Source organism: Mustela nivalis, assembly GCF_964662115.1.
Source record: "Mustela nivalis genome assembly, chromosome: 6".
NCBI lineage: Eukaryota > Metazoa > Chordata > Mammalia > Carnivora > Mustelidae > Mustela > Mustela nivalis.
The window spans coordinates 155258001-155285298 of NC_139025.1; the positions used below are offsets into that span (position 1 = coordinate 155258001).

The following is a 27298-nucleotide window of genomic DNA, read 5'->3' on the forward strand; positions in this document are numbered from 1 at the left end:
ATTCTGGGCCCCTCACGTTTCTGTGTGAATTTTACGGTGACCTTGTCTGCGCTGCAGAAAGCCTTGCTGGAATGCTGATAGGGACTGCACGACACCGGCCCATGCCAGGCCGCGCGCCCCACCCCACGGCCGCTGCTCTGAGAGTCTAGATCCCCATCTGCGGCCTCTGCTGTGCTAAGTGTACAATCCTTTGCGGATCTTGCGAGACTTGTAATGAACGGACGGTTACCCAAAGCTAACTTTCTAGGCTTATAGGCTTAGAGTTTGTTTTGGGGGACACCCAGACAGCAGGTAAAGCATTATTTCTGGGTGTATCTGCCCTGGTGTTTCTGGAAAAGAAGAGCACTTGAGTCAGTGGCCCAAGTGAAGGTGATCACGCTGACCAGCGGGGGTGGGGCACCTCCGGCCCACGGAGGGTCTAAGTGGGACACGAAGGTGGAGGAAGGGTGACTTTGTTCTCTGCCCAGGCCTGGCCCTCTACCTCCTCCTGCCTCGGACACCGATGCTCCTTCCTGGTCCTCGGGCCTTCGGATGCAGACCGGGACTTACACCACCCTCTGCCTGGTTCTCCAAACGAATATGCTCTACCCTCCCCCTCCTCTGGCCAGTGTAAATGGTACCATATTTTCAATTTTGTTCTCCACGTATTTAATGCTATTTTATAGAACTATAATTACTTCTTACAGGTTCGTCTTGGATCCTGGAATCTTCACGAACTTACTTCTTGCTTCTAGGATTATTTTTTCTTTATAGGTTCCTTGGGAATTTCTATGCAGACCCCCACGTTGTCTGCAAACGGGTGTGGTTTTCTGCCTCCCTTTCTGATCTGTGTGACTTTCACCTCCTTTTCTGGCCTTCCTGGGCTCTCCAGAACTTCCAGCACTATGTTGATTTGCTAAGAATTAACATCAGGGCTACACAATCTGTTCCAGAAAATAAGAGAGGACGCTATATGAGACCAATATTATCCTGATAACAAAATCAGACAATTACAAGTCAGAACAGGAAAACGACAGGTCAGTCTCCTTCGCGAATGTAGACGCGAAAATCGTTAATAAAATATGAACAGCTAGGGACCAGAAGTGTATAAAGAGAATGACACACCAGGACGAAATGGGGTGCCCCCAAGGACACAGGTCAGATCAATACGTGAAAGCCCATCATCGGTATTAGCAACCTACCGTGTTAATAATGCACCCTAGTGACAGACTCGGAGAAAAATCACATTTTATTGTCAGCCCATATGGAAAACTATTTGAAGACATTCTCGGCACTTCGGCACAGCATGACCGAATCCCTCTTAACCCAGGAACCAAGAGGAGCTTCCTCAACCGAATAAAGAACATCCGTGTAAACAACAAACCCACGGCTAACACTAGACTCCAACGGTGAAAGCCTGACTGCTTCCCCTGAGTTCAAGAACATGGCGAGAGCAGCTGTTATTGAAGCTCATGTACATTTGGGAATATTTTTTCCCGGTATGTAATCCCTGGGCTGGACCACCGGGAGAATCCAGAGGCAAACAGGAGAGTCAAAAGAAGGGAGTGGGTCCCTGAGACAGTGGACATGCGTCCCCCCCACCCCACTCCTGGCCCGTGAGCCCTCAAAGATGACACAACGGGAGTCCTGGGTCTGTCTAAGGGAAAGGCTGCCACCCCAGGAGCACTAGGCCTCTCTTCCAGGTGGGCTTTGGGAAGAGGCCTGCCTCCCGGAGTTGCACCCCGCCCAGCGTGAGGCCAGGGCAGCAGCACGGGGCTGACTCCATAGGGTCTCTGGGCAACCATCCAAGGAAGCTCAGGGCTCCCCACTCCGCCAAAGCAAAGCAGGGAGGGGTAAGCCAGACCAGCGTCTCCTGCCCGCGGTGGTACAGAGCTGCTGGGAGAAAGATCTGAAAACCCCAGGTACCGGGGATCGTGGTGTAAACCCGGCCAACAGCATCTCACCGCCGATGACCTCCCACCCTCGGGGTCCCCCACCGCCCAGCACTCACGCACGGCCCTGAAGAAAAGGGAAGTGGGTCTCCACGAACTGAAAAGGCCGAACCCCCTGGGCGTCCTGTCTGCCTCCCATCAGAATCAGGCTCAAACTAGACACGAAGTTTAGTTCCCGGAAAACACCTGCTTGTCGGTGAGCGTGGGCGGCCCGAGCGCCGGACAGCTGTGCGCACGGGAATGCCGGTCGGCCGCCACCTCTTGGCAGCCTGGTGGAGGGTGACCCAGAAGGAAACCTAGAAAGCTCGATTTTGAGATGTCAGATTCCTCCGATCCACTCAGGGGACCCTGGGAACGGAGGGAGGAGGAGGAGGAGGGCAGGGCAAAAACCCTCGGGCTGAAGGAAAGCTGTGGCGACGGGAAGACACATTCGAGGCTTCACAAGAACCCAGCGGCGTTCAGGGGCGGACCCCAGGGGCCCACAGACCTGGGACGACAGTGTTGGCCGCGCGAGGAGCACGAGGCTTCCCACCTCCTGCTCTCACACATCAGCACCCAGAAATGTGGGGTCCAGTCCTTCCCTTTAAATCAGAAAGTCCACACTTACGGTTAAAAGGCCGTGCTCCAGAACTCTTATCCACAAACGTCACGAGGATTCAGAGGGTTGGAAGAAGCAGAAACCAATGCTTCTTGCCTCCTGTCTGGACCTGTGACAGACTGAGTATGTGGTTAAGAACCTTCAGGCCCCAGGCGCCAGCGAATGTCCCCTCACTCCAGCAAATTAGAACCCCCTGGCAGATTCGACCTTCTTCCTCAACAGAGAGCAGCTGGCAGCTGGCGACCCAAGCTCCGTCTGTTTCCGCCCGGCTCTGGGCTCTGCCCTCAGCTCCCTGCACACCCAGTTCCCTCACTCAGGGCCTCGTGTCTGTCATCAGATGCTAGACAGAGCGTCCCACTGCCGGGCTCTGAAATCCTTCCCCAGGAGCTGAGGGCATTTTTCCCACCATATGCCACACCAACCAGGTTGGGGGCAGGGACGCAGCCGGGCAGCCACCGGCACCCGGCACCAGACCCTGAGCACATACCGAAGTGGCTGTGCATGGACACGTGAGCCATTCTGAGTTTGTCCCCCTTCCCAGACTCCGCTGGGCTCAGCAAGGAGAAGGGGCTCCCAGAGGGGACTAGACTTCGGCACTTGCTGTCTCCAGATCGGGCCGCACACGGCAGACCCAGAAGGCAGAGCCGTTCTGTGCACTTGCTTTCAGCTCTGCTAACGATGGTTCTTCTGGAGGCGAGTGCCAGAAAATCCAACTGGTCTAGAGGGAAAAAAAGGGAGGGGGGAGTTTGCTGGCTAATTTAACTGAAGAACAGATTCGGCTCCAGCTGGATGCATGTGGTTAAACAACACCATGCAAACCCAGTCTCTTCCCTTCCATCCACCATCTCTGCTTTTCTCACGTGGGCTTCAGTCTCACTCATGGTGGCAAGACAGCTGCCGCTGCGCCGGGGCTCACATCACATGGTCTCAGCCTTCCGGGTACCTGGCTCAGGTCATATGACTATCCCTCGTCCACTCACAAAGGCCAGAGGGATGAAGCCTTCGGATTGGTCAGGCCTGGAGCTGGGGGTGAAGTCACTCTTCCTCCGAACCAGGTGGACCCAGACGTGGGGAAGTGTTGCTGCTGCTGTTACCAGAGGAGGAGATGCGCGGTAGGGGGCAAAGAGACGTCCCTTCGTCCACTCCGTTGGCCTTTGCTCAGCAGGAGGATGAAGCCCAGACCTGGAGCCCTGCCCTCTTAGTCTGCTGAAGCCGGCAGTGAATGTACCTGCTCTGCATGTGTCCCAGGCACAGCGTCCAGGATGCTGAGCCCTGCGTCCCCACGAGCAAACAGGGCAAGAGTTGCCGGTGGCCGCCCCCACCCCCCGTGAGCGGCCAGTGAAGACCCGACTGCCTGCCTCCCCACCACATCAGCACCAGAGCAAGGCCAGAGAGGCTGAGGACCCGCGGGCTGGACCAAGGGCAGCGTTGGAGGGAAAGGGTGCCCAGGACCCGTTTGAGCCCCTCAGAGGCTTCACCCCTGAGCCCTGGCCCCTTCAGCTCTGGCCAGGGACGCATCACCACTGTGGGACTCCAAAACGGTGGCCTTCCCTGGGCTCCCTGTTCCCCCCGACCTCGGAGTCTGAGCTCCCCGTGCAGGCGTGCTCTCACTGGAGGGCCGGCACGTGCGGCGGCTGCTGGACCACCTGCCCCTGCTCCCCCACACCCTCTCCCGCCGCCTTTCCCCACCTGCCTCTGCGTCCCCAAAGCTGACTTTAGGGACCTCACTGGCAGGCTCCCAGCCCTCGGCCTCCTGGCTGGGTTCACCCAATAGGAAGTAAAGCCGCAGATCCCGAGGGAGGGAGAAATGGGGTGTTGATTGCCCCGTTCTCACTCTGCCCCATCTCGGAGGCTGTCTGTGTCCCTGTACGGAAGGCTGTAGCCCCTGCCACCCGGCCCTGTCTCTGGCTCCAGCCCCGGCCCCTTCCCGCCAGTGTGGAAACAGCATCCCACTCACCGCTACTGGGCCCAGGACCTTGCCCCACCCCTTGTGGCTTCCCCGCACCCCGACCCCGCTGTGTAAATGGTATCTCACTGACCTCTCCTGCTACCCTGAACGCGCCATCTGCTTCCCCCCAGCATCCTGTCCGAGGGGCCGGAGGCGAATGAAGCCCAGGCGGCACCCTGAGCCTCAGAGAGAATCATGGCCCTAGGTGTCCCTGGAGGAGCGGGAGCAGCCCATGGCCCCGGGACGGGGGGAGGCAGGCACGGTCAGGGCCACGTGCGAAGTCGAGCAGGGAACCACTCAGGGCCAGCGTTTGGCTGAATGGGAAGCAGCTCAACGTCCGGCCTTCACCATAGCCCGCATGCTGGCTCCATGACCTTGGACTTCCGGCCTCCGGAACCACGAGGAGTGAGTGTTTGCTGTTGGTGACCAGCACCCAGTTGCTAGAAGAACAGCCTGAAGCCAGAGAGCCACCCTGGGCTGTTGGACAAGCGCAAACCAAGCCACTTCCCGAACCAGAGCCGCCGTCTTCAGGGTTCGCTTGTTCCGGAGTCGGTCTACACCAGCCAAGACCCTCAGCTGACCCGGGGGTTTGCGCAGCGCATCTGGGCTCCTTCCCAATGTGCTCGAGGAGCCGGGCCCAGCGTAAGCTCCGGAGGGCGCGCACACGCTGAGAAGTTGTTCACTAAGCCGCTGCCCACTGCAGGCACCTCAATCATGAGAAAAAACTCCTTCATTGATTTTCCTTTCTGACTGAAAAGAGCAAATCAGCCTGATGAGAATAGATTCATCTTAAAATCCCTCTGAATCCACTTTCTTCAAAGCCTCTCTCATTTCAGCCTCCACGAGAAGCCCGCCCCCGGAGAATCGATACCGGGCCTGGGAACGGTTCCTCACCTAGCGACTCAGGAAGCCCTCTCCCCCAGAACGTTCTGGAACTCTCTGTAACCGTGCCACGGGCGGGGGGCAGGGGGAGCTCTGGTAACAGCCGAAGGTCTGCCTTCTCCTGTAAACACCAGAGACTTTGACTGTGAGCGTCTCAGAAGTCTGCACGCGCCCCTGTCCGATCTGTTCACTGTAGTAACTTTTTGTTACGAAAAGTAAAAAAATATATAAGGATGGGGGAAAAAAGAAAAATATTGAGTTAAAATGAGATGCAGAGCACATATGCCTACTCCCTCCTACTCCCCTAAAATGACTCAAAAGATCAGATTAGCTGGGCCTGATTCCAGGGAAGGGGTGGTAAATCTTTGACTGATTTTTCATATTCTTGCCTGCTTATAAGTCAATTCTAGCTGTACAAATGTAACAAAATTGGATCCAGAGAGAATGGAGTGGCGAGAAAGGCGAGCCAAGACCCCAGAGACCTGAATTCTGCCTCTGGCTGGCCGTGACCCTCCTGGGGGACTCTGAGTGTGGCACTTCCCGGCGGCAAGATGAGGAGGTTGGACTGACGTCTTCCCGTTTCCGACCCGCTCTGCATCTGTTAGGGTCCAGGAAGCAGAGAGAACATTCAAATTGGATCCTTTGAGAGAGACGTATCATAAAGGGACGATTTCCAAGTGCCTGGGCTGGGAGTACGGAAGTCAGCAGTCCTGAGGCGCAAGGGAGGGCGTCCGGCCCCTGGGACCTAGAGACCCAGCCGGGCAGGGGAGAGGCGACAGCCCCCTCACTCGCTCTCCCTCCAGGGAAAGGTGTCTCTAGGGCCAAACGCAGGCAGAAGCCCTTGATGGAGCTGGGAGCAGGGACGGCGACGTCTGCCCCCAGCCCCCACCCCAGGGCATGGAGCTGGCAGAGAGGGTCTGGGACATGGCCGGCTCAGACTCCTACACAGGTGGCTGGGCTGTGGTCCTCTGTGCTCTGCTTCTGGTCACTCGCTGTCAACCCTATACTTAGCTCACTCACCCGTGAACCTTTCCCCTCTCAATTCTCCATGGGCCAGGAAGCCCAATACCCAAGTGCACTAGAAGGTGCAGGGCGGTGCTCACGCACACGCCGGTGTTGGAATGGGGATGGGAGGTGCAGCACCGGCCACCGGCGGCCCTTCTGGCCACTCAGAGGCCCTTCATGTTCGCTGCTGCTAGTTTAGCCCAGGGGACTAGACCGCACGGAAACACTGCAAATACTGGCTTCCTCAGCCCTGGTACTCATGACTGCAGGTCGCAGCTTCCATGCACGGCGGCCAGCAACCCCGAACACAGACGACCGGAATTAGGGATTCGTCCCTGCGGAATACGATCGAGTGAGCCGACCTGCTACACAGTCATCAGACTGAGCGTGCGCCCTCTTTCCTGGGACCCGTGCTAGTGACAAGACTGACCACATACAGGACACGAGAAAAACCGCAATGCATCTCAAATGTAGGAAGAGTACAAACCATGTATAATTATATGTCATATTTAACATATTTAAAACTTATGTATTTTATACAGTATATATATTATGTATAATATGTAGAAAAAATATATTCTATATATGTAACTATATAGCAATGCCATTGAATCTGGAAAACATCTGCACTTAAAGGAAAGGGCATAGTCTTAAATACTAACCAGAAGTAGTAAAAATGAATAAATTAAGCATTCAAGAAGTTGAAGGAAACAACAAACAGATCGAAAAAAAGCGGGAGAAAGAGTTTAGTAAAGACACAGGTGTGTGCGTTAACCAACTACAAAAATAGAGTTAACAAATAAATTTAAAGCTTTCACAACAAGAATCATGAAATTAAAACCCTTGCAAAGAAAGACAGATCATTTAAAAGAGAAAATCAGTACCTAAGAAAGGAAAACCACAGATGGAGATAAATCAGAAAACTTGGTAAGTCAGTGTTCAGTCTATATAACAAATTGGAAAATGTAAACAAATGATCTTGGAAATTATAAGTCACCAGGATTGACTCCAGAAGAGATAAACAAACAAAATAAAACAACGATAATGTAAAAAAAAAAAAAACAGGGTTAGATGGGAGGGGAGTTATCTACTGGGAAATGTATTCCAACTGTCCAACTGGCAAGCCCAGCACATAAATTAAAATTTTAAAAGCAGGAAGAATTACGGATAGTAGTGGCTTACAAAATACGTACAGGAGTGGTAATAGTTTTCTTATATACTAATCATGTCCAGCCTTTTAAAAATAGAAAATGATCATATTTTTATTGGAAACAACAAAATGTAATACCCAGAAATAAACTAAACAGGAAATGTATAAGAGAAATGTAAAGAAATGTATATAATTCTGTCAGAAAAATTTAAAGGACAAAATTTGGAGTGATGCACTCTTTTCTTGAATAAGAAGGCAAAATATCATAAGGTATTAATTATTCCTAAATTAATAAATATTTTCAATGTCATTCCAGTAAAAATCTCAATGAGACTTTTCTGGAACTAGATAAAATTAGTAATGAATTAGCCTCTTTCAGTCAGATATAATTGACATGTAATGAATTAATCTTGAAAAATGAATGCAAGCGTTATTTAGGAACATTTACAAATGTAAAGCCACAGGAATGGTCCTGTTCTACCAGGACTCAAAGTGGTTAGTAAAGCAGTAAGAAATAAAACCAGGTGTCACTGGTATAAGACAGACAAAACAACAGGACAAAAAAATAGCCTCTGAAATTGTCCCAAATATAGTTAAGTACACAGTGAGCGTACAACTTCACATCAGTGGTGGAATTTGGATTATGCAAATGAGTGCTTTGGGGACAACTTACCAGACATTTGGGAAATTAGGAAAAATTAATAAGGAACCAGATCCCAGCCTCACTCTCAAAAATAAACTCCAGGGCGCCTGGGTGGCTCAGTGGGTTAAAGCCTCTGCCTTCGCTCGGGTCATGAATAAAATCGTTTAAAATAAATAAATAAATAAACTCTAAAGTAAAATTATGTGTGGAATAGTGAAATATAAAAACCAAGACATTTTCTCTCTTTTTTTAAGATTTTATTTATTTACTTGACAGTCAGAGATTACAAGTAGGCAGAGAGGCAGGCAGAGAGTGAGAGAGAGGAGGAAGCAGGCTCCCCGCGGAGCAGAGAGCCCGACGCGGGGCTCGATCCCAGGACCCTGGGATCATGACCTGAGCCGAAGGCAGAGGCTCAACCCACTGAACCACCCAGGCACCCCCAAACCAAGAAATTTTCTTGAAGGAGCTGGGACACGGTTGGTTGGTGGGAAGGTGCAAGGAGAGTTCAAAGTCAGAAGCCATAAGGAAAAAGATTTATCTACAATCTGAACCATGATTGAAAGCAAGCAACAGACTGTGGAGATTATCTGCCACGTGCACGGTGGCGATCGCAAGTATCCCTCGTGTATGGAGCACGGTGACAATTCTACAAGAAAAATACTAACACGTCTGAAGAGAGGCGTTAACAAGAAACTCACGAGAGAAGGAATGCAAATGATCATAAACATTTAAAAAGTGTCTAACCTCTCAAGCAATCAAAGAAGTACAACTTAATACAAGAAGGGGATGTCATTTTGCCCTTTCCAAAGGGGGAATTCTCAAGAGGCAGAGACTGTGGAGCTCCAAGAGGGACAGGTGGCTGAAGTGGGGCAGCTCGTGCCCCCGCGACAGCCACGCAGAGTAAAACACCTCTCTGGAAATCCAGTATCCCCCGTACCCATGTTTCCCGCGCACACTCCTTAACCTAGAAACGCCCCTTTCAGGAATCCGGCCCGAGGGAGCAAAGTGCGTACATGAAGACGTTAAGCACAGTGTTATTCCCGAAAACCGTCACTGGGGAAACAGCCTAAATGCCCAACCATGAGAGAGTGACTCCTCAAATTCGTGGTCATACAAAGACACGGCCCCACACACCGCTAAGTGAAGGGAGCTGGGGGAGATTTCAAATAGCCTGCGCCACAAGAAGCCCATTGGGTAAACAGATGAGCGTTGAACTAGGGTTAGCATTGAACTAGATTAGACAGCAAAAATAGAGGGGGAGAGAGAGAGGAGCTACGCTTTTATTGTCTAGATTATGTTACTTTTTACAAAGAGCCTCATTACACTCACCCTCAGAATAATAGGGCTGTTTCCACTGGCTGGGAGGTCACGGTGCAAAGCCCTAGCGTCTGCCTGAGGAGGCAGGGTGGGCGGCGGCTGACGGAGCTGGCCCAGAAACCTCCGTTTCCAAAAACGCTTCTGACTCCACACTCTTAATTCTTCATTTTTTTAGGTGGTGAGAAGGGTATATATATTTTTAGTATAGTGTCCAAAGAGCAAATTCCCTGTAACACCTGCCGCCCCCCAGCACACACGGGCTTCCCGTATCCACAGTGCACGGCTGAGCAGCCCCCGCACACATGCCGTGTCCCCACCAGGACTTGCTACTTCTAAGGTGATCAAACCCACCAAAATACTCCTTAATTCTCCTCCTTGTCTCCTTATTTACAGACACCTGCTCCCCAAACTCAGGGGAAGACGGTCTTCCTCCGGCAGGAAAGGCACCTTGTGCTGGCCTGCGTTCCACACAGCAGAGACTGTGTTCTGTTCCTCACGGGGGCCCCGGGGGCCCAGCCCAAGGCCCCGCACAGACGAGAGGCCCAATGAACCCCAGGGGGACAGCTGCGTGTGAACGAATGAAGGAATGAACACATCCCATCTCTTCCCACCTCCCCAGCGCTCTAAATCCCACAAAGCCGGTCCGCAGAGGTGCAAGGCCACATCACAGGCATTTATGCCAAAGTGCCCTCAGACCCCGCTGGCAAGGAGAATCTGCTCCCGACCAACAAGACCCCAGGTGATACGCGGGTATGGACAGAGTCACGGGTTCTGTGGCACGCTCCGCATTCCCCAACTTTGCTGCACATGAAAATGGACATCCCACTCCAGCACTGCTGTGGGTGCTTGTCAAACGTCCCTGGATGATTCCCAGATGCAGTCCAGGTTCAAAAGGCAGGTACCATCATTGGTTTCTCTGTCATAGCAGCTGCCACCCGCCCAGCCTGGGCTCCTGCACATTGGAGAGGTCCTGCCACTGCTCCACCCCCCAAAAACCCAAGGACCACCCACTCAGCTGTACACATACCCTGGGGACACACCACCCAGCTCAAAACCCACCTCTGCCACTTCTGGGGAAGCCCCAACCCCTGCGCGCCTCCTCTTCCGCCACCTGCACAGTGGAGCTGCGGGGGTGGGGCTAGCTAGCCTCAGGCAGGGGTCTAGACAAGAGAGCCCCTGCCCCAGAGCGTTCTCTGCCTCTGTATCCGTCCCACGAAGAACCTCACTCCTGGAAACTGCTTCCATAAGGAGGGCCAAAGAGAAGGAAAGGTGGTCGCAGTGTAGGGTCCCCCTGGGGACAACCCCGGCCGAATGTAGAGGCTTAGCCATCTCGCCACTTTGTTTTCATTATACCCGAAGAACAATCAGCCTCGCTGGTTCTTTGCACTGAGGTGCCCCCCCCACCCCGCCCGGAGCCTGGGCACCGAGAGGACAGGCTAAGGTTAACACCGTTTCTCTCCAGCGCGCTCCCCGGGGAGGGACACAGGCCCACGCCACTGCGCCCGGACAGGGGCCGCTGCGAGCCCTCCCCCACCGCAGGGTGTCTTCTCCTCGTGGATTCCGCGGGCCTACCCAGGACTACGTGATTCCCTTCCCTTGCGCCACACCAGGGTGTGTGTGTGAGTGTGTGTGCGCGCGCGCGCGTGTGAGCGTGTGTGTGTGTGAGTGTGTGCGCGCGCGCGCCGGGGGAGGGAGCCTGCGGCTTCGCCGCTGAAACATGGTGTCGTTGCTTCCTTCCTCTCCCGGGCCGCGCGGCCGCCCTTCGCCGCTGCGCACAGGCTGGGCCAGGCTGGGCGCCACGCGGGGTCCCAGCGAGGCCGCTGCCCTCTGCGGCAGCCGGCGGTGCGCGCTCCCCGCTCCGGCGCCCAGGCTCGCGCGGAGGCCCGCGCGCCCTCCCGGTGCAGCATGCGGGCGCTGTGACGTTCTCGGATAAATGCCGCGCAACTGTGTAGGCGAATGGGAGCTAAAAATAAGAACGGAAAATCTATCATTAAGGTATCATTGCGCCAGAGCAGCTATTTGAAGGCTCCCGCGGTCCCTGGCGCCTGCGTTTGAAGCCCGCCTTTAGGCTTCGGGGGTATTTGCAGAAAACTCCCGGCAGCGGCTCGCCAGCCAGACCGCAGGGTGCAGGGGGTGGCGCGCGCAATTATGGCAACACTCGAAATAAAATAGAATGAAATAAAATAAGCGCTCACCTAACCCCTCCCCCATCTCACCCCCGGGGCGTCCTCGGGTCGCTGGGGAAGCCGCGGGGAGTGCGGCTGGACGCTGAAATGAATGTGACCCGGCGATTACGCAAAGAATAGGACCGAAAGCTGTTCCGGATCCATTTCGCCAACCGCCCTGCTCGGATTAGAAAAATAAAGTACCGGGAGGCCGCCTTTGGGAGAGCAAACGCCAACCGGGACTTCACCCCCGGTCTACAGTGCGCCGCGGTGGGGCGCAAAGACGCAGAGTCCCAGGGTGGCAAGCCTCCGGGGTGCCCCGGGGTTAAACGAACATTGATCTGATTTAGTTTTTAACACCCGAAGGGGAACATTGGACACCGGGGTAGAGGGGCAGGTCTCGTGTGTGTGCGTGTGCGCGTGTGTGCGTCCGGGGCGGGGGAGGGGGCGCCAAGGTGCAGCCTGCGCGCGGCTCTGCGCGGCGGCGGGCTGCGTGCGTGTCTCTGTCCGCGCTGCTGAAACCGGCTCTTCGAGGGATCGGCGTCACATGACTCCGCCTGCCCCTCGCCCGCGCGCAGCTCGCCAGTCCCTCAGTTTGCCCCGCGCCGGGGGAGGGTCGGCCGGTATCTCCTGAGCCCCGGGGCGCTGAGGAGCGGAGAAGAGGTTCCGGCGGGGAATGGTACATCTCGCTTCCAGAAGCCCCGGCTCCGCGCCAGATCCCGGAGTGTAGATATTTGGGGGGAGGGGAGAGCGACCAGGAGCGAGCGAGCGAGCGAGCGCCAGAGAGAGGCAGCGCGCCGCGCGCACGGAAGGGGGGCTGCCGGGTGCCGCGCGGAGAAGATGTAAGCGCGTGGGGTCTAGCTGGCCTCCGAGCACCATGCAGAAGGGGATCCGGCTGAACGATGGCCACGTCGCGTCCCTGGGACTGCTGGCGCGCAAGGACGGCACGCGCAAAGGCTACCTGAGCAAGCGGAGTTCGGACAACACAAAATGGCAAACCAAGTGGTTCGCGCTGCTGCAGAACCTGCTCTTCTACTTCGAGAGCGACTCGAGCTCGCGGCCCTCTGGGCTCTACCTGCTGGAGGGCTGCGTCTGCGACCGCGCGCCCTCCCCCAAGCCTGCGCTCTCCGGCAAGGAGCCGCTGGAGAAACAGGTGAGGCCAGCGCCGCGTCTGACCTCCCAGCTCCCCGGCCGCGGCCCCAGGCACCCCGAGCCCTCCGCCGGCAGATGCTGCCCGAACTTTGGTCCCTCCACTCTGGGCTCCCTCGGCGCGAGAGGAGGCTGGGCTCAAGCGGGCGGGTGACCCCGCCATGGGCAGAGGGGGCAGGGACTGCGGGCAGGAAGTAGGCGCCGGCTGCGGCTGCCCTTCACCGGGCGAGCTCCGTGGGAGGCAGGGACGCAGGGGCCGAGACGCGGAGGTGCCGAGAGCGACCCGGTGCGGGAAGAAAAGGGGCTCTGGGAGACCAGTCATGGGCTGGGAATGTGGACCCACATCCGGCCAAGCATGGTGCCTCCCACCCCGCGACCCTCTCGGCCTCAGACAGCCCTGATCGTCTGCGCCCGGCCGGGGCAGGGCGAGACGGAGGCGTCGGAGCGCGGGGCCCCCTGCCCCGCGGCGGCGGGGAGCGAGGAGAGGCTGCGCTAGGGCCGCAGGGGCCGGCGGGGTGCGGTGGAGCAGCGGCGGGCCCCCGGCGGGCCCCCATCCCCAGCACCAGACCGAAGCGTTCCAAGGACCCCTCTGGCGCGCGGAGGCCAGGGCCCGGGGCTGCTGCGGAGGCCGCGGGACAGACGGGCGCTGCTCTCCTCCCCCTCCCCCTGCGCCGCCGCCGCCGCCGCAGTCGCGGCCAACGCGCTGCCCTCGCGTTTCTGGAGCTGCAGGGCTCAGGGGCGGGCCTGGATCTGCCCCGGGGGCGCAGGCGGGGTTGGGGGGGGTGCCTCTGGCGTGGAGGGAAGGAGGAGCGACGGAGAGGGAGAGCGATGTTTAAGCTCGATGCGCTCCCCTAAGGCATCTGGTCAGTCCCCTTGCCTCCAGGAAAGGAAAGTCAAAGATAGTAGGTCCTAAAATGTCATGGCTGGAAGGGACCTGAGATCCATGGTGGTGGTGGAGGGGGCGAGCTGCAACTAGCTGGTTATTGTCTGAAGAAGGACGCTGAGACCCACAGAGATGGTACTGTCCAGTGTCATACCAGGCGGCCCCTTCGGATTTCCAAAAGACAGCTGAGATCTCAAAGCCCCTGCTGCATGCAGACTGGCGGGGTTGGAACTGGCCAGACTGGAAGCCCCGCTTGAAGTTGGCTACCTTGTTGTCAAGACCGGCCTGAGCCCAGCCTCTGCAGTCCACCTTTGCCTTTCCTGCTCTTGTCTGGTGGGTGCTGAGGGATGATTTCTGGGGACTGGCATATTTGGGGGTGGATCTCTGGGGATGCCAGGACACAGGGCAGGGAGAGGCTCCTTGCCGGCAAAGCCGAGCAAAGAGCAGGCAGGTCCTTCGGCTCAATCGGGAGAAGGACTGACCCGAGAGAGCCAGACCCCAACCAGGCCAGAGTTCTGCTTTCAGCCCCTGCCAAACCACCCTCGCCAGCCTTCCAGAACCTCGCCGACCTTTGCCAACCCAAGTCCACCTGCACCTCCTGGTGGCCCCAGCCCCAGCCCTCTTGGAGCCCCTCTACCCTCAGTCCCCAGCTCGAGCCCAGAGCTGAGTGCCCAGGGAAGGCAGGGAGAGAGGGAGGCAGGAAGCCAGGTTGCCGCGGGCTCACGGCACCTGTTCTCAGCCCTTCAGAAGCCAGAGCCGGGCCTGAGACTCCATCTCAGCCCCACGACCATTGGTCTCTCTCTGGGACCTTAGTAAACGCCCTCAACTTTTCTGAGCCTCTGTGTTGTCATCTACAGAATGGGGATAAAAACGCCCCCGAGATTTCCAGATCACAGTTAGATAACGTACGTGAAAGTGTGCCCAGGACGCACTCGAGTTGGGTCTCGGGAAGCTGTGGCTGATCTGAAGAGCCGGGAACAGAGGCCCCACAGAGAGCGTTTCAGCTGAAGGGAAGCTCGGGGAGACCCTACCGCCCATCCTCCCCAGTGCGCAGACAGACAGACAGAAGGCCAGAGAGGGGAAGTTTGCTGCCTGTGAGCAAAGTAAGTCAGGAGCAGCCTCAGACCAGGAATTCACCCGGAGTCTAAGAATTCCTGAAAAGGGGATCCTACGCTCATCTCAAATCAGTCCTGGCCCGAGTATCAAACCGCACCAGCAGCAGATTTTGGAAGGGACAGGACTGCAGAGCCCACCGGTGGTGTGCACACGTTCTCCCTGCCGACTCCCCAGAACTCCGGCGAGCCCCAGAGGAGAGCAGGGCAGGGCGGAAAGGAGCAGCGGCCGGCCGGATGCTGCCTGGCTCACGTGCCGATTTCATGAGAGACATCTGCTCTGTCTCGTGCCCGGACATAGACCTTCCTTCCATTTGAGTCCAGAGCCAGGGTCTGGCTAACGTGAAGTATGTCCTGCTTCCTCGGCCCATGCACATCTATAAGAATCTGTAACATGTCCCTTCTGTATCTTAGAGGAAAACTTGTTGTCCCGCAGCTGCTCAATATGTCTCATGGGGTTGGGTGCCCCCTGGCAGCCAGGCAGCCCAGACGTTAGAGCCATCCTGTCCCTGGGTCTGCCCTGCGTCTGGGCCCACAGGAAGCCTAAACTGGAGACGTGCTGGCCATGTGCCCTCGCTAGGAGGCCTTGAAGATGCTGGCAGGTCAGCTGCACAGGCCCGGATCTGGTGAAGACCTGCTTGGAGCCGGACGTCATTTTGTCCAGGTCTAAGCAGGCAGCTTCCCGGTGGAAAGGCCAGGGCCAGGAAACCCCGTCCAGCAGCAGGAGCATGTCAGGGACCGAGCACACAGTAGGTGCGCAGAGTGTGCTTGTAAGATGTTCGTTCCTCCCTTGGCGTGCTGAGGGTTGACAGGGCGCCAGCCCAGGACCCTGAGCCCCAGGCACGTGTTCACATGGCATCCTGATGCCCTCTCTCTGTGGGCCTCTGGTGAGTCTGACGGCACCTGGCACAGCCCCCTTCCTGGAGCCCCGAGCTGGGATCCCACGTTTCACGCAGGCAGACTGACCCAGCCTGCTCCTGTGCCCAGTGGCCGAAACCTTCTCGGGGCCGCCTCGGGCAGTGGCTGTCGTGAGACTCCTTCCTTCCTGGGCTCTCTCAGTCCGCAGCCGCCCTGCCTTCATCACAAAGCACGCCCTCCCGTTGCTCCAGCACATTCCACCCCTCAGCCAATCAGAGAAAGGCAAACCTGAACGGAGGGGGATAAGGTTTTGCTAAAACAGCACCCCTCCGACCGGAGCTGGGGACCCGGACTGCTGCACTTGTACCTCCCGGAGAGGCTCTGCCTGCCCGACGTGGCCCCCGCAGCAGCGAGGCCCCCAGGATTAACCGTTCCCTCCCCCAAACATTTCTAGAGCTGAAAGGAGGTTGAAGAGACGCAGTAATTATACCTTAATTGGGACAAGGAAATACCAGGTCACCGCCGGTCTGCTCGGTGACGGTGCTGGGAAGGCGGTTCCGGACCGCGCAGGCGCGAGGCCACGCTGAGATCTCACTGCCTTTTTCTGTGCGGTGAACATCGGGCTCTGGGGACCCGGGCTCTGCTAGGTCCTGTGGCTGCGGGGGGAAACAGAGCGATGTCCTCAGGGAGCTGCCAGGGGCTGGGTGGGGAGCCCTCCCCAGGGGTGCCCCTGCAGCTATGGCCAGTCACTGGGGAGTCTCCCTCCCCGCCCCTGCCTGGGCTCCCCACAGGGCTTGCCCAACACTTTCACGGGGTCCCACCTCCTGCACTCCCGTGCCCCCCTGTACAGCCCCCACTCAAAGGACCTTCCTCGGGCGGGCACACATCCAATCACCACAGCAAGCGTCTCAGAGTGACCATGGCTCCCACTGCCTTCAAGGAAAGAGGGGATCTGTCCTGGGGGACCCCCAGGAGCCATGTTCTGCCCTTCCGTGAGTCCTGACCCACTTTCCCATCCTGCTCTTCCTCGCCCTACACAGGCCTCTTTTTCCCTACCCCAGGGCCTTAGCACCTGCTCCCTCTCCCTGGAAGGACCTCCCACCCCATGCATGTCAGTGACCTTGTCCTCCCCACCCCCGAGGTCCCAGCCTTGGCCTCCCGCCCATGGACCTCAGGCTTTTTTTCCTCCACACTGTGGTCACAGTCTGTGATGACCATAAATTTCCAGGAGCAGGAGAGCAGTGAGGGGCACCAGCTGAGGTGGAGATATGGGGCAGTTGTAGCTGACCGTCGATGAGAGGGGTCGGAGCCCCGACGGGGTGAAGGAACCGGGTCTTTACGGCACAGACTTAGGTATCACCACAGGACCCGCCATCTGGCTGGGCAGGAGGGACTTCCACGTCCCTAGACCCATAAATACGGAGGAACAAAAAATGCGGTTTACCGAGCACCTACTGTGTGCCAAGCACCTGCTATGGGCCGGGCACCAGAGTGCCTGCTCTGCGTGAGCTCTCTCTTCAGTCCCCCCAGCAGCCCTGGGAGCTTGTCCCTGCTCACCCATTTTCGAGACCGCAACACTGAGGCTCAGCGCTGTCAGGTAACTTGCTCGAAGCTCCGGAGCGTGTGGGGACCGGCGGGCAGGTGACTGCAGAACCTGAGCCGTCCTCCACCGACCACTGGGCAGTTTGCGTGTGCCGTCCCCCGCCAAGAAAACAGAGCATCACAGCACCTCAAAGTCTGTCACTACAGCTCCAGCGACTTGTGTGAAGGAGCTCTGGTTTCTGCTTGGGTCGGAGCCTGGCAAGTCCGATCCCATGAACATAAAGGGAAGACCTAAAATACAGGCTTCTGTATTTTAGCATACTGTATCTGTACAGTCCGGTTTCCCCAAGATCCAGGGGCGAGCGCCTGTGTGCACGTGGCCAGGAACGGGACTCAGCCCCCCGCGTGTGTGCAGGAGCACTGGTGACGTCTGCACCCAAGGGGGCTGGACCGCTGCCTGCGCCCAGAGACCTCTGTGAGGGCACCTGTCGTGCCCTTGGACACCTCCACTGCCCACCCCCTCCCACGGAGGAGCTCACAGCCCTTCCAATGCGAAGCCCACTCGCCGAGGGGTGAGTTGCCCACCTCTAGCAGCAAGGGTTTCTGGCCACGCGGACAGGCTTTGGACCCCGGCCCTTCTTAGGTGGGGAAGGTTGTCAGGCTCCCCAAGCCTCAGCTGGCACGTCTGTGAGAGTGTAACAGAGCCTCCCCCGCATCCAAAGGGAGGCCCTTCTGACCCCAGCTTTCCCGTCTGTGCCTGGACTCCTGCTCGGCGGAGCTGTGGCACGGGTCCCGGGGGCCCTTGGCGGGTTCAGAGCTAGCCGACACCAGGCCCTGGCCCTGGACACTGGGATGGGGTGGTGACTCCTACTTCTGTTTCTGCGGGCTTTGGAAACGTCTTGACCCCAGCGTGCCTCTCTAGTCACTGGCGGCCACACCAGCCCCCAAATCTCTCAGGCCCACTCGCCGGTGTCCTCTCTCCCTGTGGCTACAGCGCAGGTGGCCGTCACCCCTCAGCGGGACTTAGGGGGTGGTCCCCTGCCATGCGTTTGTCAGGATAGGCTGGATTAAGCAGCAGCGACAACCAGGACCAGCATTAACACAGCGAGCGTGTTTCTTGTTCGTGTTCGACTAGCTGTGCGGGGGCGTGGGGATCGCTGGAGAGCCAGGCTGATGCAGATTCGTCCTGACACTGGCCTCCACGGTCACCCCAGCTGAGGGGAGGGGTGAGCACAACTCCCCGGTGACCCTGAGGCTCCCCCAGAAGTGGCCCACTCTGGCCACAGTCCAGTGGACAAGGCACGTCATGTGGCTGGCGTGCAGATGCCACGGGCGAGCACTGACCCTCTGATGCCCGGGGGCCCCGCCATCTCCCTGCATCCTCTGTGTCCTGCAGCCGCATGGCTGTGTGCCGTGAGACCTGTGTTAGAAGCCCGCCTGCCCGCCCAGCTCGAACACGCACAGAGCAACGGGGATACAGCAGGGCTCCTGCACGGGGGCCGTGGGGAGCCACGTGTGCCCACACGGGAAGGGGCAGGTCCAAGCCAGGCCTCCCGTTTCCTCGCACTCAGTGACTCTGTCATCCCTGGCCAGTGTCAGGACCAGCCGTCGGCCACCCGGTTTCCCCCAGAGCAGTGAGGACAAGTCCATCGAGGAGACAGCCTGGCTGGGAACAGACAGTGACTGCCCCAGGCGGCCCGCGCCACTGCCGAGGAAAGTCCAGGGTTCAAGGGAGTCCAGCAAGCGCAGCCCCGCCGGCCGCGGGGGCATCACGGAAGCTCCACCAGGGGGACACGCAGGACGGGGTATGGGAGTTGCAGGGGCCCCTGAAGCCTGTGGCCCCGCTGCAGGGCCTGGCCTTCCCCCGGAGCAGCATCTAGGCGGGTGTGTGACGGAAGCCAAAGGGCACCTGGGGCTGGCCTGGAGCTCGCTCCGCATTCAGCGAGCCTCTCGAGCGGTGAGGCCGGGTCGGAAGAGGTTCCCTCAGGAGCAGCCACGCGGGACCTCTGTGGCCGTGGACCCACGGGCTGGAGTAACTTACCCAAGACAGAGCCATGAGCCATGAGCCGTCATGTTATCTGTTTCAAACAATCTGTGCGGCGGACGCTACCCTCCCACTTTGTGAAGGAGAGAGCAGACGCTCAGGGGAGACGTCTCGAAGACCCCGAGGCCAGGTAATAAGTGACCCGTGTGAACCGAGGTCAGCGGTCTCCAGACCGAGGGGCGCCAGGTGAACTCCCCAGAACACAGGTTTTGTGGAATGTGGGTCGATCTTCCAGAAGCTGAAAACAGAAGGACTCTGTGGCAGAAAAAGCCCCGGGAAGGTTCCTGCATCGCAGGAAGGCTCAGAGCCTCCAGGTCTCCCTGAAGAGTCCGGGACAGGATGGTGGGAAGCCAGGCTCCGCCCCCCAGCTCCACGGCCTGAGCCTGAGAAGCAAAGTGTCACCTGTTCGTGGTTTTGCTACCGCCAGTGAATAAGCCAGGCCCTGTGACGCGGCGACAGACGTGTCCAGTCACCCGTCCAGCAAGCGGAGGCTGCCCTGTGCCCGGGCCAAGGCACAGTGCCAAGCCCCGGGGGCATTTCTCAGTTGGAGATCCCTGGGTCGAAAGGAAGGAGCTCGCTCAGAGCAGCTTAGCCACGGGGAGGACCGCCTCGGGACACCTGCAGCAGGAATGAAGGGAACACGTGCCGAACCCGTGTGCCCGGCCTCCGCGGCCAGGACCAGGAACCCGCTCTCTGCCCGCCCTCCTAGTCCGACGGTCCCCCGGCCCCGCCTCTCTCGGAGCCACGTCTGCGTCCTTCTCGGTCTTCTTTCTTGGTCTTAGCCTCCGCCACACCCAGCCCATGGCTCGCGCCTGTCCGTGTCACCGCTCCAAACACCTGGGGACCTGGGGCGTGACCCGGGGCACATGCCCACCGCTGCTGGGGCCGCTCTCTGGGAGAAGTACTTCTGCCGCGGGCACCGCTGGAGCATCAGAACCCGCTGGGGGCTCTTAAAAATCCTGGTGCCCGAAATCCATGCCTCGCCCCATTCCTCAGCCCCCGCGTTCTGCTCTCAGGGGTCTGAGGAGGGACGCGAGCACCGCAGCCGGGACTGAGCCTGCCGAGCTCCTGGGAAAGAGCGCAGAAGGTCACCAGAGAGCAAGCCCGTCATGGCTTTGCCCGGGAAGGGGCGGGGCCGTGGGAACACGTGGCCTCATGCCTAGGAGCGCAGGGGGAGCACGCAGGAGGTGAGCTAAGCTCCGGCTAGGAGGGGCGCCCAGCCTTCCTGGAGGCCCTGTGTTTGTCACTGAGCCGTAAGGGGGCCAGTGTCCAGCTCCGTGGGGACACAGGCCGGAGTCATGCAGAAGTCACTCGGGCAGAGAGTGAAGCGGGAAGAACATCACTTTCCATGACCGATACCAGCTGTGTGCTCCTGGTCCTGGCACCACCCCAGGGGCAGGGCGTGGTCCTGCTTGGGAGGCCGGTGCTCACAGGTCTCCTTTCTGGGTCCGTCCCCCGTAACCTGCTGGGGGCAGGTGAAGGTCGACATGAGCCGTTCTCGGGCTTGGCTGCCCCTCCGAGTCCCCAGGAGATGCATGGGTGCACCCAGACCGAGCCCATGAGAACGCGGGGTCCAGCCGTCGGTGAGACCCACGGGGACAGGGACACAGTGACCAGTGCTCTGTGGGAGCGGTCTGGCCTGGCCGCCCCGTGTGTGCTCCCGGACCCGTCCCGGGACTCCTGAGAGGCCCTCAAGTCAAGGCACACGGCCCGACCTCACGCGGGGGTAGGCACTGCTCTGTGCCGGGTGTCCGTCGCACCTCGGGGTCGATGCACGAGCCTTGCTCCCGTACCAAAGTCAGGTGTGGTCCACCGGTGGATTCTGCAGCTGCCGCTGCCATCCAGGGTCATTCCAGCAGCTCAGGGGGCCTCTTGGGATTCAGACAGAAACGGACTCCCAGAGGCAGCCCCAGATCTGTTTCTGAGTTCATCCTGCATCCCTGACATATCCTGTAGGATGTGAGTCCTGATCCCGCCCAGGACGCTGGGGGGCCACGGGTGTGGCTCTGTGTTGTCCCAGAGAGTTCCCAGGGGTCCCCATGGTGAATTTCGGAATCGAGCTGCTCTTCCGCCCAGGGAGCCATCCTGCACAACCACGTGGAGGCCCTGGTCATGTAGTCGTGGCAAGTGTGACTCAGGCCCTGTCCCGCAGTCCTGCGTGTTGTTCTGGTCCTGCGGACTCTGAGAAGCCTCGAGGGCATCCTCCATGGTTGGGCATCTTTCCGGGCGCACCCGAGATGTGGTCCAAATGTCATCATGTGACCCCAGGACATCCACTGTCCCGTCTGCAGCCGTGCCAGGGCCGTCACTTGCCCCTGCACAACCTGGTCATTCTGGGGAGGCCCAGGGGTGACTCAGCTTCCGAGGTGACCTGGGGTCTGTCTGACACTGTCTGAGGCTTTGGGACCATCTTGAGCTCTGGTGGGACCCAGAGTCACTATTCCGTCTGATGCTGGCTGTGGGTTTTTCGTATATGGCCTTTATTAGCTGGAGGTATGGTCCCTGGAGCCCTCCTTTCTTAAGAGTTTTATCATAAATGGATGTTGAATTTTGTCGAGGGCTTTTCTGCGTCTGTGGAGATGGTCATCTGATCTATATCCTCATTCTGTTGACATGACGTATGACATTGATGGGTCTGTGGATGTCGAACCATCCTTGCATGCCTGGAACAGATCCCACTCGGTCACGGTATATGATCCTTTCAACGCGTTCTTGACTTAGTTTGCTAATATTTTGTCGAGGATTTTTGTATGTAGGTTCATGGGAACATTGGCCTGAAATTTTCTCTCTTCTGGGCAAGAAAAGGCCCTGGGCCTTGGAGAGCAGGGCGGTCTGCAGGGCTGCCCAATGCCGTCCAATTCTCACGAGCATTCAGCGCAAACCGATCACGGTTTGGGCAGAACGCTCGTGAGAATTGGCCGGAAAACGCCCTGTGTAGTAACCTCGGGCGCCCCACTTCTGCAGGGCCGTCCCCCCGGGGAATGGCTGGGCATTGTGAGTGCCCGCTCCCGCACCCTGCCAAGAGGCACTCTGTGAGATGGAGTGTGGTGAGGACAAAGCTTGGGGATCCTCGGCCTGCGGGGTCCGGTTCCTGGCACTATACCATGGGTCCGGGCACATCACGAAGCCCGGGCTCGAACGCTCGCTCACATCCCCAGCCTTCTGCTTCCGGGGTCCTGTTCCTCGTGGCCTCCATATCGGGAACCGGGAGACTTGCCGCCACGCATCTCCCAACCACGCAGGCACCAACGGCGCCTCCCGGCACTTCGGACAACCCTCGGAATGAGTTAAACCTATGTGCCCAAAATAAGGTCATCCCCATCCTTGGGCGCCCCATCGTCCCAAAAGACAGAGGCCCACACCGGGCCGCCATCCATCCTTCAACTCTGCTCCTGGAACGCTCCACTGTGGGGGCGCCCCCGTGTGGGCCGCGTCGTTTCCGTGCGATTTTCGGGCGGCCGCAACATGCCGAGGTATGTTTTTGGTATCAGGGTAATGCTGGCCTGGGAAACTGAGTTTGGATTCACCCCTCTTCAGTGTTTTGCTCAGAGTTTGAGATGGACCGGTCTGAAATCTCTCTGTGTCCCGGAGCACCCACCAGGGAAGCGAGCTTGCCCTGGACATTTTGTGTCGGGAGGTTTGATTACTGAATCAATATCCTTACTGTGACTGGCCCGTTCAGATTTTCTATCTCTTCATGACTCGGTCTTGGAAGACTGCGTGTTTCTCGGCATTTATCCGGCGTTTCTAAGTCATCCTATTCGCCGGCGTATAATTGCACGCCGTGGTCTCTCGTGATCGCTTGTACTTCTTCGGTACCAGTTGTGACTTCTCTCTCATTCCTAGTTTTCTTGATTTGAGCCTCTCTCTTTTTTCTTACTGAGTCTAGTTAACGGTTTATCAATTTTATTTATCTTTTCAAACAACCATTTTCATGGATTTTTTTTCTGTTGCCTTTTTAGTCTGAATTTCCACTTACTTCTGCCGTGACCTTTACGGACTCCTTCCTTCCGCGGATGTTGGGCTGTGCTCATTGCTCTTTTTCTAGCTCTTTAGGTGCCAAGTTTCATTGTTTACTTGAGTTTGTCTTGTTTCTGGTCTCATTACGAATTTCCCTCCTGCGACTGCTTTTGCCGCACCCTCCAGATTTTGACATGTTGTATCTTCACTTTCATTCATCTCAGGGGTTTTTGTCCTCTTGGGTTTCCTCGTAGATCCACTTGTTCAGTAGTGTTTCATCTCGACGAATTTGTGGTTTTTTTCCTCCAGTTTTCTTTTGCAGCTGATTCCCAGCTTTGCCCCATTGTGGTGTCTGGAAAGATGCTCCGTGTGCGTTCAGTCTTCTTAAATTCACTGAGACGTGTCTCATGGCCTCACATATGTTCTCCCCCGGAGAATGTTCCGTGCGCACTTGACAAGAATGTGTTTTCCACTGGTTTGGGGCGGAATGTTCTGTGCAGAGCTGTCAAGTGCATTTGGTCTAACGTGTCCTTTATGGTCACTGTTGCCTTGTCGGTTTTCTGTCCAGAGGCGCTGCCTGCCAGTGCAGGTGGGGTGCTAGTGTCCCCTGAGCTCTTGTGTTGCTACAGGTTTCTCTTTCTAGGTCTTTAGTATTTACTTTCTATGTCTCGGTGCACTTCTGTTGGGGACATAAATATTTACAAACCTCCCTGCTGGATGAACCCCTTTGTCATCAGTAACGCCCACCTGTGTCTGCTATTGTGGACTTTATTTTGAAGACTTCGGTCTGATGTAAGTGCAGCTACGCCAGCTTTCTCTGGGTTTCCACCTGCACGAAGCATCTCTTCCCATCCCTTCACTTGCAGTCCGCGTGTTCTTATGCCTGTGTGTCCTGACCTCTTGCAGGCAGCATACAGACGGGTCTTGTTTTCTGCGTGAATCCATTCAGCCACTCTGTGTCTTCTGGATGGAGAATCTAGTCCGTTTACACTTAAAGGACTTATTGCCATTTTCTTCAGTGTTTTCCAGGTGTTTTGTATTTCCTCTGCTGCTTTTCTTGCTCTCTTCCCTTGTGCTTCGATGCCTTTCTTCAGTGTTACGTTTAGATTTCTATCTCACTTACACTTGTGTATCAGCTACAGGTTTTGATTTGTGGTTACCTTATGGCTCACACGCATCAGCCTACAGGCGCACCTCACGGCTGTCGGGGGGTCGGTCCTAGATCCCTACGATAGAGCGAATATCACAATAAAGCAAGTCAAATAAATGTTTTGGTTTCCCACGCATATTAAAGTCATATTTGCCCTATGGTGTTGTCTATTCAGTGTGTGATAGTATGATGTATACAAAAGCAGTGTACCTTCCAGATACTAAAAATACTTTATTGCTAAAAAATGCTAAGCACCATCTGAACCTGCAGCAAGTCAGAATTACTGATCACAGATCACCGTAACAAGTATAACAATAGTGAAAAGCTTGAAATATTGCAGGAATTACCAAAAGGTGACACAGAGACATGGGTGAGCAAATGCTATTGGAAAAATGGTTGATGTGGGGTTGTCACAAACCTTTACTTTGGAAAAATGCAATAGCTGTGTGCAGCAAAGCAATGCACAATAAAATGAGGTGTCTCTGTGTGTGTGTGTCTGTGTCTGTGTGTGTCTGTGTCTGCGTGTGTCTGTGTGTCTGTGTCTGTGTGTGTGTGTCTGTGTGTGTGCCGTAATCTGTTTGAAGTCAATAGCAAGTTAAGTTGGAACACATTCTGAAACTTTGCATTTCTTCTCGCTCTCCCCAGATCTTACGCTTTGATATCACATTTTACATCTTCTTATTTTGTGTATCCCTTAACTAATTGTTGTAGTCATAGTCATTTTTTTTTAAGATTTTATTTATTTATTTGAGAGAGAGAGACAGTGAGAGAGAGCATGAGCGAGGAGAAGGTCAGAGGGAGAAGCAGACTCCCCATGCAGCTGGGAGCCCGATGCGGGACTCGATCCTGGGACTCCGGGATCATGACCTGAGCCAAAGGCCGTCGTCCAACCAACTGAGCCACCCAGGCGTCCCGTCATAGTCATTTTTATTGCTTCTACCTTTAACTTTCCATCTGGCTTCATGAGGAATGAACCCCTTGCCTTTACAACATGTTTACCTTCACCAGTGAGATTCGTGTTGTCATTTGTACTCTTTCTTTTTTTTTTTTAAGATTTTATTTATTTATTTGACAGAGATCACAAGTAGGCAGAGAGGCAGGCAGAAAGGGAGGAGGAAGCAGGCTCCCCGCCAAGCAGAGAGCCCGATGCGGGACTCGATCCCAAGACCCTGGGATCATGACCTGAGCCAAAGGCAGAGGCTTAACCCACTGAGCCACCCAGGTGCCCCTCATCTGTGCTCTTGTTCCCAGTTAATGCCCTTTCTTTTCAGCTTCAGGAAGTCCCTTTAGTGGCTCTCATAGTCCTGCTCCATGGTGATGAACTCCCTTAGCTCCTGCTTGTCTGGAAAACTTTCTCTCCCCCTCCGTTCTGAACAATGACCCTCCCAGGTGGAGTAGTCTTGGTTGGAAGTTTTTTTTCCCCTTCAACACTTGAATATATCCTGCTGCTCCCTCTGGCCCACATAGTTTCTGCTGAAAACTCTTCGGATAGTTTTATGAGGATCCCTTGTACCTAAGCAGTTGTTTTCTCTGGATGCCTTGAAGGTCCCCCTTATCTTTAACTTTTGATGTTTCTAGTATGATGTGTCACGGTGTGGGTCTCCCTGAGTTTGTGTTATTTGGGACTCTCTAGGCTTCCCAGGCCTGGGTGTGTGTTCCCTTCCCCAGGTCAGGGCCATTCTCAGCCATTATTTCTTTAAATACATTTTCTGTGGCTTTCCGGGGGACAGAAGTTTTCTTCTCTTTCTGGCACCTTTATTATGCAAATGTTGTTTCCCTTAATGTTTTTCCATAGGCCTCTTGAGCGGTCTTTGGTTTTTTATTTTTTTTTTTATTTTTTTATTTTATTTATTTATTTGTAAGAAAGAGAGCGAGAGAGCGAGCACAGGCAGACAGAGTGGAAGGCAGAGTCAGAGGGAGAAGCAGGCTCCCTGTGGGGCAAGGAGCCCGATGTGGGACTCGATCCCAGGACGCTGGGATCATGACCTGAGCTGAAGGCAGCTGCCCAACCAACTGAGCCACCCAGGCGTCCCAGTCTTTGGTTTTTTAAATTCTTTATTCTTTTCACTGCTCTGTTTTAGAGTGTGCTCCCCTGCCCTGTCTTCAGCTGACCGACCCTTTCTTCCACTTCGTCAGCTCTGCTGTGGAAGCCCTTTATGCACTTTTTTTTTTTTTTCCAGTTCAGTTTTGTATTTTTCACTCTGTGATTTCTGTTTGGTACCTTCTCGTGTTTTCTCTCTGTCCATCTGTTCTTCTCCTGAGATCATTGAGCTGCTCTGTGACCTTGACTTTGAACTCTATATCAGGTAAATTACCTGTCTCGGTTTCATGAAGGTATTTTTCTAGAGTTTTATCTTGTTCTTTCATTGGGAGCATAAGCCTCTGTTTCCTTATTTTGCTTGGCTGTATTGGCTTCCATGTATCAGGTGAAACAGTTCTCTCCCCTCATCCTAACCCAGTGGCCACAGGAAGCCTGGGGGTGGCTTTCAGTATGCTGTCTGGGCAGCGCCCCGGGGAGGTTGTCTGCCATGAACTGTCTCTCCAACTGCTTCAGTACCTGTGGGACCCAGAACCACAAGCCCCTGACCACCAGAGCCAGATGTCCAAGGGATGTCCCTTGTGTGGACTGTGCACAGCTGACAGGGGCTGGGCCAGAGGATACCCAGAGCCTCCTGAAGGCTGTCGGGAGAGACGAGGAACCATCCCGAGCCTATCCAGAGCCCCGGGGAAAGACACAGAGCACACATTCTCTTCCTGACGGTGTCTCTCCCTCCCAGTGGGCAGGTGTAGAGGTGGGTAGATGGGTGGAGCCATGGATGGACAGGCAGGGGGATGGAGCTGTGGATGGACACACTGATTGTGCAGGTGCAGAGAGAGAGCGCATGGAACTCAGAAAGACCAAGAGCCCGGTGTGTCCGCCCACTACCCACTTCAAGGAGAAGGGGCCAAGCATCCCAGAGG

The 27298-nt window shown here is 56.3% G+C and overlaps 1 protein-coding gene and 1 long non-coding RNA gene across 6 annotated transcripts in view; one reads left to right on the plus strand and one right to left on the minus strand.

Annotated features, from left to right (window-relative positions):
* Nucleotides 1-1175: 1175 nt before the first annotated feature.
* LOC309868193 lies at nucleotides 1176-5308 on the minus strand. Its single transcript, XR_014313570.1, has 3 exons — nucleotides 4569-5308; nucleotides 3017-3616; nucleotides 1176-2638 (listed from the first exon to the last, which is right to left on the minus strand). It is a non-coding gene; the product is annotated as an uncharacterized lncRNA (long non-coding RNA).
* A 6786-nt stretch (nucleotides 5309-12094) lies between these two features.
* RASGRF1 (Ras protein specific guanine nucleotide releasing factor 1) overlaps nucleotides 12095-27298 on the plus strand; it is an 88375-nt gene continuing 73171 nt past the window's right edge. For 2 of the 5 annotated variants that reach the window (XM_082734329.1, XM_082734328.1), the window contains exon 1: nucleotides 12097-12792. In XM_082734329.1, the coding sequence (XP_082590455.1) occupies nucleotides 12517-12792 (276 nt within the window). In that variant the 5' untranslated portion in view covers nucleotides 12097-12516. Of the gene's footprint in view, nucleotides 12793-27298 lie in introns of all 5 variants that reach the window. The other 3 variants (XM_082734330.1, XM_082734327.1, XM_082734326.1) reach the window with 3 other exon arrangements.